General features: G+C 41.0%; 1 protein-coding gene across 1 annotated transcript; it reads left to right on the top strand.

Annotated features, from left to right (window-relative positions):
- Positions 1–3,850: 3,850 nt before the first annotated feature.
- LOC139473121 (uncharacterized) lies at positions 3,851–11,222 on the top strand. Its single transcript, XM_071255641.1, has 3 exons — positions 3,851–4,007; positions 9,406–9,447; positions 9,939–11,222. The coding sequence occupies exons 1-3, from the start codon at positions 3,851–3,853 to the stop codon at positions 11,021–11,023; spliced, it is 1,284 nt and encodes a 427-aa protein (XP_071111742.1). The 3' UTR covers positions 11,024–11,222.
- Positions 11,223–11,374: the final 152 nt, after the last annotated feature.

Below are 11,374 nucleotides of genomic sequence, written 5' to 3'. Positions count from 1 at the left end.
CCAGATTTCAAGAGATAGTCCCGTTTTTTCTCATGAAGGGATATATTTCAGATATTTTTTTACGTAATTCTGCTTAGGCTTTGTCACTATAGGACACACTACCTGACAATACACCTGCATCAAGGAGACCCTTGAACATAAATGTACTGGAGCATAGAGCTGCTACTGTTCAACCAATTCAGAATATACACACTTAATAATGCAGACAGGGGTTTCTCGTGTGGCAGATAACATTCAGTGCAGATCTTACACAACACTGGACTCAAATAGAACCTGTAAACCTGCCGTGGCTCATACGTGGAATAAAAAGGTGTGGTGGTGTGTGTGCTGGCGTTGAGGCTGTGGCGTTGTACAGTGCTTTACTGGAGACAACGGAATAATTGTTTGAGTACGATTTGGGTAAGTTTAATCAAAATGTTCAAACTTATTCAACTACCCTGATCACTTCATCAGAAGCAGGAAGATTTCACTAGCTGCAAAGATCGTATCAGTCAGGCTAGTGTAAGGATCCTTGGTGGTTACTTGACAAAATAATCAAAAATCCCCTGATCAAACTTAGGTATTTTGTTATCTCATTAATTGGTCAAAAGAAGGTGAGGTGAGGTGAAATGGGGGTTTAGCGTCGCGTCCATGATTATTGCACTTATATAGCGACGTGCATGCACGTGTGTGTGTGTGTGTGCTTGTACTTGTCCGAATAATGCCGATTTCATTGTGCTAGCCCACTGAGATACCATGCGGCAGTTCAACCTGAACATCCCATTCAGACACAGTATACTGACCCCAAATCCTTGTTTTAGCCCCTTTAGGCCAGGCAGGGTAAAAACATGTACCGTTTTTTTTAACGTCTTTTGGTATGACGCGGCCGGGATCGAACCACAAACCTTCCGCTCTCTGGGCAGACGCTCTGCTACTAGACCATGGAGGCGGTCGTCAAAGTAAGTATGTCTTCAAAAGTATACAAGTAATAATCAGCATTGTATACCTTTTCAATGTTTTCCCTACCACTGGATTGTCTGTCAAGACTTGGTTATTTAAAGGATGTTGCGTATGGCAAGAATACTACTTTGCTGCGTTAGGCATCAAACTAATGCTTACGTTTTTGTGCAAATTGTGTGATTGGCGGTTGCCACCAGTAGAACAGGACATGCCTACCTTTTTCCACAAATACCTGGTGTCATCACTGATTTTCAGTGATCCATTCATATAGCTTACACCACTGCTTTGCCTTTGACGTCCAGTGGAATCGGCACATAATCGAGACTGATAATTCTCTCTTGCGTTGACGTTTAATTTACTCTTTCAAAAAGGAAACCTCACACAGACAACAATAAAAATTGGGTAAAACGTTAAAACACCGCAAACACGAAAAAGTCGGGTTTTTTCATATAAGGTTTTCTTAAAAGCGTCTACCGGTATTTCTATTTCTCAGCAGTCCATTGGTCAGCTCTCGCGTGTTAGAATACAGGCCGGAGTTTGACGAGCTGCTCGTAGCTGTTTCCGGAAGTGCTGTATGTTACCTTTCTGCTCCTGCATTGTTGAATATTTTGTTCAATATTTTTGAATATTTTTGTGGGTGTGCGATTTCGCGGATTGTTTACTTCACGTAATTGATGTAGCGCGTCGCAAATGCTGGAACCTGACACGCGCAATTCTCATAAACTGACGCAATGGATAATGATGAGAAAATTAGTCAAGAAAATTAGGAAAGCGCAAACCTAGGGACGGCTATAGAATAAAGTATAAACAACGGATATTACTTTTGCTGTCAAATATAACAAACAAATACACAAACTAATATATAACTGAAACTGAATAATTTGCAAGGATTCACAGCTTATCTGAATAAAATGACTTGCCAGAAAATATATGCAGATATTGGTTTCTAAAATTGCTTTCAAGTGAGAAAACTGTGTTTATTGGTTTTTATTGGTTTCTTCTGCCCTCTACTTGTCATCTGACCTGAGCACATTGACTTGGGATTCTCCTTTTCCATTTGCATACGCCACTTACCTAAAACCTAATACAGTGATCTGCGTAATATTAAAATGTAGTCGACTATGTATAACAGATAACGTCACAATCCCAAATGGCTGTTCTAGCAATATCAAGGCTGCCTGACAAACCGATCCAAGCAGAGATGCCAATGTTAGTCGTATGCATATGGTAGTGTTCCAGAATTTTAAAGACTGTATTCTGCAAGATTGTGTACCTACATTTACATCAGGATAAAATTACTTAAAAGGAGAATTGTTTATCACATATTACATACTTGTTGTTTCACACTTTTTTCTACTAATGTCATCGTGGCTATATATAAACGCCTGTTACCGTTCCAAAGTTTCTTCTAATATTGCATCTTTGTTGTTGTGTCAAATTTAATCAACAATATCAAGAGCAGCTCCTATTTTTCCAGGTTTTTTTTTTCTCTCTCTCTCTCTCTCTCTCTCTCTCTCTCTCTCTCTCTCTCTCGATAAGGGTTTACACTTGTAAAATGATCTCTCTTATCTGTCTTTACCGTCAACGTAACTGTTCTCAGCATGGGTCTCCCACTTTGCCAGTCGCTATTGTTCAGATATAGAAATCACGCAGGTGTAATGATTTATCTGTGAATCTATGAAGTCTCAAATTTCTTATACTTTGGGGAATATGGGTTTGCACTTGTAAAATGATCTCTCTTAACTGTCTTTACTATCAACTTAACTGTCCTCAGCACTCCCACTTTGCGAGTCGCCATTGTTCAGCTATAGAAATCACTCAGACGTGATAATCCCATAAACACTAGGATATCAGGTTATAGTCTGTTTCGGCCCATAGTCTATAGTCTTTGGCCATCTAAAAATAACTAGTAATTGTAAATGTCATAGTGATTTTCTTTATTCACATCGACCCGTGAAGATCCGGGGTAGAATACGTCTTCAGCAACCCATGCTTGTCGTATAAGGCGACTATGCTTGTCTTTCAAGGCGGCTAACGAGATCGGGTGGTCAGTTTCGCTGACTTGGTTGAAGCATGTCATCGTATCCCAATGGCGTGGATCGATGCTCATAATAGTAATCACTGGATTGTCTGGTCCAGACTCGATTATTTACAGACCGCCGTCACATAGCTGGAATATTGCTGAGTGCGGCGTTAAACAACAAACCAACCAACCAACTTTATTCACATCGCATAATTCTGGTGATGATATTTATATATCATTATAAATTCGTGCAATTATTTTATATTTCATTAACAAAATATCATTCGGTATTCATATTTTGTTCACAAATGCAGTAGCCAGCTAATCAATAATGCACGATACATTTTCTTTTTGGGACGGATGGAACTGCCCGAACGTAACTGGTACAGGGAAATTTCAACATTGGATTGTTCTTTCTTTTACAATTTTGGAATGTCATCCTTTTACGCCGTTGGTCGTACGTTGCCCTTGGGTTTCCAAGTGGTTCCACATGGAACGTTCGCCACGTTCGACCCACTGTTCTGTCACGTAATCATCAAAGTTTATCGGGTCGGGAGTGTCCCTTTTTGCATTTGCATGAATCCAAACGTCTCAACTGAGGTTATGCAAAGGCTCGATTGATGAAGGTGTGCATCCTAGTTTCGTTCTTAAAGGCATCTGTAGATGGTAGGATATCGCGTTCTTTCATATGGCTTGCTGGATATGGAAAAGGCAACCCTTTAGTTGACATTGGAAGACGATGCGTGCAGCGTTCTGAGATGCAGTCTGTGAAGGTGGTGGTTAGCTGAAGGTTGGTGTTAATGTATCTGCCCTTCTGTTGGATAGGGGTGAAGAACTCTTATCAGGCAATAAGGCGTACAGCAGAGGGCACATCTCTCCATCTAAAGCATGGAATGTGTAGATCTGGTAGAGGAGGATTGGGCACATGCTGAAGGTGCCATCGCAATCGTAGACATCAGCAGCAGCAAGTACACGGAGATGGTCTTCGGTGGCAATTACGAGTACTTTACAGCTGTCAGCAGAATGCAACAGGAAGTTTTGTCTGGTGCGTGTCTTTCTGTAAATTTCAGGAAGGATGGTTTCTTGTGATTTGACCAATAACAACATCACACACTGACTAAACCCACTCTGAAAGACGTTCAGCAGGTTCCTCTTTTCTTTTGGTGCCATTTTTGGCATATGCTTCGACAGCATCATTATGCTTTAGTCCCTATTTGAACAACTGTCGAAGTCATATGTGATTATATGACTTACAGCTTGATAGCAGTATGATACTGCTGAGTCTTGGCGGTCACAAGTAGTGAATTTTTTTCATCATGAGCTGCCAAGTCCATTTTCTGCAACACGTTCCTATGAATTGGTGTTCGTATAGGAAAATGAAATTGTTGGTGGTTCTAGAATTCATGACGTTTGTTAATAAGGTATTTCTATATACATTGTGATTACGTTTTTGAATTCTTGTGCTCTGTAATCCGTGCAAATAAAACCGAGTTATGAAAAAGAAACCTAACATAACCAGACACAATGTTAAAACACACTGTTACAGCTTCTAATTTCATCGCACATCATTATAAAGTTTATCAGTAACGGAATGGGTGATGGGTTCACACATATGCCGATGTGAGAATCTAAACGTTCTGATTCAAAATAATGTCGATACATTTTGCCAAAAGTTTGCAATATAAACTGACGTCCAACAGAGACTTTACCGGTGTTTGAAATCACTCTTGCTCAAAAACAACAAAACATACATGCATGAAGTATAGTGTATTCAGAAGGTCAACATATCAACATAATCAACACTGAAAATGACAATCATACCGCGACAGAGAATGACGTCAGAGCCCCCTAAATTTGGGTGTGGTACAAAACTCGAGCTTTCAGAATCATGGACAATAGGCGGAGTACATAAACAATCGCTCACGTTCAATAACAAGTCATTAGTCGCGAGTGTGACCACCAAATGCCTCAATACACGCACAAACTCTTCGACGCGCAGAAAAAGTCAGTCGTCTGATGAGGTCACGTGGGATTTGACGCCATTCTTCTTGGAGTGCCAAGATCAGTTCTTGCCGGTTGGCTGGAGAGTGTGGTCGTTGTCGAAAACGACGATCCATCAAGTCCCAGAAATGTTCTATGGGGGACATGTCGGGTGAGCGTGCAGGCCACGGCAGGACGTTGACGTTGTTGGCTGTGAGGAAGTTAGTGACAATTCTGGCTGTATGGGCTCTAGCGTTGTCATGCTGATTAATCACATCACGTGGCTGCTGTTGGACAACTGGACGAAGAATGTTATCCATGTAACGCTGAGCTGTCAAGTTTCCGTCAACGATGACCAGCGGTGTCCTCTCCTGCCCACAGATCCCTCCCCACACCATGACACGCCCTCCACCATATGGTATGACCCCCTGCACGCAACACGCCGCCGTTCGTTCACCCCTTCGGTGGTAAACACGATGTTTTCCATCAGCCCTAAACATACAGAATTGACTTTCGTCAGTGAAGTCACCCCTCTGCCAGTCACGTCGTTGACAACGTCGTACAGTCCGTTCCCATCTCAATCGCAGACGACAATGTTGCGCTCTCAATAACTGTTCTCTGTATGTTCTAAAAGCCCTGATTCCATGAGCCCTGGGTCTCCTGGCCACTGTCTGTCGACTAACCCTGTAACCTAAGGCATTTATCGCCGATGATGTCACTGTCAGGAAGCGATTTCGGAGGTGCAAGGTACGCAAGTACCGGTCATCATGGGGCGTGGTCACCCTGGGTCTGCCTGTTCTTGGCCTGTCAGCGGTCCGCCCTGTCTTTCTGTAACGTTGCATCAAGTTGGTAACGGCAACACGGGATCAACCGAAGGTTCGTGCAATATGGGCGTGGCTCCCATCTGTACCATACCCAAGACTGTGAGTTGTGGTCTTTCTTTTGTTTTGTTTTTATCACTGTGGATGTCTGACTTGCCGTTGCAATCGTTTTATACCCTTATACCCGCACGTGCATTTGCAGTTGTCCGTGGTGCACGTGTTTTTCACTTTTTCGCGTGTTATCTCGCAAACATTTTCTGCATACTCTATTGCTGTATTTAGGTTATGTGTTTTAGATAGACTTCATCGAAAAAAAATTATACTTTGTCTGAAATTTATATTTTCAGTTGGTAAAGATTCTTTTGGAGGTCAGTTTATTAACTGAAGGAACTAGAATATATTATTGGCACACGTCCATGTATTTGGTCGACCTTTCATGCTCGTCAATAATGAGTGTTGGTACCATAATGTTTCTGTGGTTTATTCAGGTGAACAGTAGACTTGTCTTGGTATCTATTTATGACGGGAATAAATGTTAACCATGTGAAGCCAGCAAAGGTTGAGTACCTTGTGATTCGAAACAAACACGTTTTGGGGAATGTTTTTGTTTGTATGATCGCTGTCTCATGTGTTCGTCTGCTAGCGATACGAGTCAGATGGAAGTTTCGTATTTTTCATACTAATTGTTTAGCAAATGTATGGTTGAAGAAATGATCATTTAAAGTTTTATTGATATTCAATAGCATATCTAATTACTACACACGTTAGAATTACTGGTATTTTGAGGGGTGTATGTACACAGCAATATCTGTATACCATCAAATATCGTATATCATGTTTTGTCTGGTCGATTTTGGCTGTCGCATTGGCTCTCACCAAGTAGCCTATGTCAACAGCCTACTTGCTACTTTGGATTTTTTATCTAAAACAAATGTTGAATCTTATAATCTTCTTTTTGATACAACTTCAAGGAAAAGGTTCACGAGCACATAATATATTTTAAGTATTTAAATTATGCAGCATGGATAGCATTGTCAGCAAATGTACAGTATGTATTGATTTTTTACACAGGCAATGACAGACACGTACTGTCTGATGGGAGTATTCCAGTTCATTACACACTTGAACGCATTTTCTGCACATAAAACGTCATCTTCAACGCTTTGACCTTCGTTTGCGACACACGTTATTGCTGAATCGATCAACAAATTCAGATTGGTATGCTTGAAAGGGATGTAAAGTCTCACGAAAGATAATTAACCCTGGAGTCCGAAGCAGTGGAATCCAGAGTTCTGAATACAGTGATTCCACGCCACACAATTACAGAGCCTCCGACATAGCGATTTCTCTTCACAAAACATGCATATACATAGCGCTCCTTTTGGTACCGATAGACGGCTTTCTGGTCATGAAAGGTTTAAAGGAGACTTGTCAGTAAATTGCGCACGTCTACAACAGTACAGAGGATGCCTTAGATGGTGTCTGCACCACGAGCCTGGAGATGACGTTGAATAAAAAATAGAGTGCATTGCAGGTATGCGTGGACCTAAACCGTAATTTATCAAGCGGTTTTTGATGGTCTGGTGATGTATCCGCCTATAGTTGGGAATGCTTCCGGCTGTTGTGGCAGTTTGAAGCCGATTGCGCAGATGAGTTAGTCGGATCCACCGGTCTTGAGCAGGGGTAAAGTGTAGACCAATATTTTGATATGCATATCAACAGGATAACGCTGATATCGTGTACGATGGCAACTAAACGGTTGTGCAGCCTTGGGATGAGTGGTACCAGATCGCAACATACCTAGTGCCATGTGACATTCATCGGAAATCAATCTTGACATGACGTCGTAGTCCGTGGAGTCGTGTAAAGCAAGTGGAAATGTGAACGTTTTGAATGCCCCTGCGTAGGCTTTATCTTTTCATCTCATTCAAAGACCTGATCAGGTCATTGATTACTTCAATCAGCGAATGAGAAACATGGCTAAAAAGTTAACCGTTTTTGTACGAGTGATTAAGCTTGTTCTAAACATGGTTCAGAATGTATTCACAGTTATAGATATTATAGTTATAAATTCAGAGTGTTTTTTGGGCCACCTTTATTTAACATTTGGACATTTGACATATTAAGTTTAATTTGGCATCACTGTCTAATTGTTCAAAACACCAAGAGGGTCACATATCATTTTGCTCGCAGAACTCTATTTGCGAAGGGGTGGTCGGGTAGCCAAGTGGTTAAAAGTGTTCGCTCGTCAGGCCTAAGACCCGGGTTCGATTCCCAACATTGGTACAATGTGTGAAGCCCATTTCTGGTGTCCCCCGCCATGAATTTGCTGGAATATTGCTAAAAGCGGTGTAAAACCATACTCACTCATTCACTCACTATTTCCAAAGTGACTGTGGTCTTCCTCCTCTTTTGTATGGGAGTGAATGTCTTCTTCATACCATATTCATCAACATTCCATATTCATCACTGCAGTCTGTACATAACCATGTGATTGATATAATGAGCAACGCCCTACGCCACCGGGTAGGATTACTTGCACTCAACCAAGTCACCGTAGCCTGACAAGCACATATAGGTTTCTGCGGAAATTTTTTTCTTGTTCGAATTAAATGAACATAATAAGTCAGTAATTGATGTAAACAATTTGGTTGCTACCATTCTTGGTGAAATGTCTGTCGAAATATATAACAGTAAATCAGTTTAAGTAAGTGCAAGTTGTTGATCAATTTAAGGATAACGCTCACCTGAAAAGCAAATGTATTATAAGCTTGTTGACACGCAATTAATTACTGTAATATGAATTACATTTCAGGGCGTGGTGAGGTGAAACAACACAATGCACAAGAATGAAAAGTGCTTATCATGGTGAGATCATTCTAATAGACAATATGGTTATTTGGATGTAAAAGTGACAAACAAAAGAACTCATATGTTCTTTTCAGTATTCATACTTGAAAATTGGTAACATGCATGAATATACTAAAGGTTCTTCTTTGCAATCAAACAGATGCTAGCATGTGTCTATTTAGCCTTCCGGTAGCACTTGTCGTGAGTCGTCTACCTCCAATTAGCCATATGGGTTTCCGGTAACACCTGTCGTGACTTGACTGCAACCTTTTATCCATATGGCCGACCGGTAGCACCTGTCGTGGGTTGATTGCCTTCATGTGTCCATATGGCCATCCGGCATTACCTGTCGTCAGTTGACTGCATCATTTTACCCATATAGCCTTCCGGTAGCACCTGTCGTTAGTTGACTGCCACCATGTGTCCATATGGCCTTCCGGTAGCACCTGTGCGTTGCCTGCATCTGTTGGAAACAGTACACGGATGTTTCTATTTTCTACCCTTTTCTGATATAGTTTCCAAACAAATATGTACTTTCGAGCTTGATGAATGCCAATGCATTGCCGCACATACCAGACTTCTTCAGGTTAAACGTCCACGAAAACAGGAACGTCCAGTTAACAATATGCGTGTTCTTGAGCTGGAAATGATTATGCAAGGCTCCCTGGAAGATTATTTGATCAAAGCATTATGATCGGCAACGTTTCGACTTTGGTCATCTACTTATGAAAAACAGCTAAACGGATTATACTTCATGGCGATGTTTAAGTTGCATCTCTTGTTTGTTCACAGATGGCATGTACAACGTTGAGAGTGAAACAGAAGAGTTGACAGGTATTAACCCTTACAATACTGGTTGTAGATGATATGTATGAATTGTGTTGAGGCATGAATACACAAGGCCGTGGTTCTACACAACTTTTATTGTCTTGTGAGACATATAGTCTGGTTATTTTATATAAAAGTAAATATGATCAAGTAAAATGTGAAGTGATTACCAAAAATATAGTGGATGTGAAAACCGTCAAGTCTGAATTAGACAAAAGCATGAGTATACAATTCACATATTCGCTGTTAGATGACTTCGCTCCCCTACAGGTCGCCTTGGTGGACAATGAAGTCCAATGGTGACTTCTAATTACTGCCCTGTGTGTACGGTCATTTTCAAATGCAAAATTTGCAGCATGTTTTCATGTTGAAATATTCTACTTCATTATGTATTGTATGACTGGGTGAATAGGACTGAATTCTTTGATCAACTAGTTCCTGGTACCAGTTCCAGTTCGAAGTAGAATATGATGAATATGTTTGGTATTCTGTTGCAGTTGGATGCCAAGTCTGCGCGTCAATAGGACACAGGTACGAAGACGAACACAATGGAGGTCCTCGACTCGCTAAGATACAACTACATGCAGAATACAGCATCATCAGGGGAAAGAAAAGCAAAGAAAAGTCGTCATTTCTGGGAAAAGTAGCAAAAACAGTGTCGGCGTTACGTAACAGTGGCGGGGGAGTGTTGCTTGTACACGTGGAGGGGATATCATCAGAAGATAAGTGTCTCGAATACTTTGATGAGTTTGTAGTAAAGACATTTACAAATCTACTGGAAGGTGGTGAACTTTATACTGACTCATACGAACGTTATTTTCTTAGCGATGTGCCGAAATTCACAGACGCAAGTGACGTCCTTGTAGTTAAAGTTAACGAGACTGCTGGTGTTGTTACGGTTGATTTCAACACTAAGGCAAACAACGATAATGAGAACCTGGTAATAAATTCATTGACCCTTTTGGAAGTATTGAATAAAACGGAAACAAATCCGAAGGACCAAGCTATTCTAAGGAACCTTCCCTGTAATGTTCACACTTTTCATGAGGATCGACATATACAGTTGAAAGGATTTAAAGACAACACTGAACAGATTCAGCGGAAACAAGCTGATGTGGGAAAACTGACTGATCATATCTGGCACACTCTTAAGCTGAAAGACAATATAACTTCTATGTCAAAGCTGGTTCAAGGCGGGTCATACTACTTGGGTGTTAACGAAAAGAAAGTTCTCACAGAAAGAGGTTATCAAACAAAAGTATCAGACATTGTTGGTTTCAAGCTACATGTGAATCAAGCATCCTTGATAGATAATATCTACAGGAAGGTTGAGACTGATCTGTGTGTACTGACAAAGCATGGAAAGTTTACCGACGCTCCTAGAAACCTGATAAACATAGCGTTTCATTCTACCCAAAGACAACATTTTGTTATGGAAGTAGCTATTCGATATTGCGATGGAGTTGTGTTTTATGATAGAGATGGGCCGAGATCCTACATTCTCGATGAAAAACTCAACACGGTAAGACGAATGAACAATGTTGAATGGCTTGAGAAATTCCGTAGCACACATGAATTCTAACTTGAAAGTAGTATTTCCTAAATAGTATATGATTTTGTGGAAAGCATTATCAAAACATACTGTTGAGTAGACATCAGCTGTACTCAGAAAGCACCAATCAGGAAGCACAAATAACACCATCAGCTGTACTCAAGTAGCACCACCAGCTGTATGCTCAAGTAGCACCATCAGCTGTACTCAAGTAGCACCATCATCTGTGCTCAAGTAGCACCACCAGTTGTACTCAAGCAGCACCAACAGCTGTATGCTCAAGTAGCACCATCATCTGTACTCAAGTAGCACCTTCAGCTGTACTCAAGCAGCAACAACAGCTGTACTTAAGTAGCACCATCATCTGTACTCAAGTAGCAC

Source organism: Haliotis cracherodii, unplaced genomic scaffold (assembly GCF_022045235.1).
Source record: "Haliotis cracherodii isolate W230 unplaced genomic scaffold, xgHalCrac1.p SCAF_27, whole genome shotgun sequence".
Taxonomy (NCBI): Eukaryota; Metazoa; Mollusca; class Gastropoda; order Lepetellida; family Haliotidae; genus Haliotis; species Haliotis cracherodii.
This window is presented reverse-complemented; position numbering and strand designations above follow the sequence as displayed.

Bases quoted from the DNA above. Each gene is read 5' to 3' on its own strand.
- LOC139473121 (XM_071255641.1), top strand. From the start codon at position 3,851: ATGGAATGTGTAGATCTGGTAGAGGAGGATTGGGCACATGCTGAAGGT. The intron at 4,008-9,405 runs GTGCGTGTCTTT...GTTTGTTCACAG, and splicing joins GCAACAGGAAGTTTTGTCTG to ATGGCATGTACAACGTTGAG. The intron at 9,448-9,938 runs GTATTAACCCTT...ATTCTGTTGCAG, and splicing joins TGAAACAGAAGAGTTGACAG to TTGGATGCCAAGTCTGCGCG.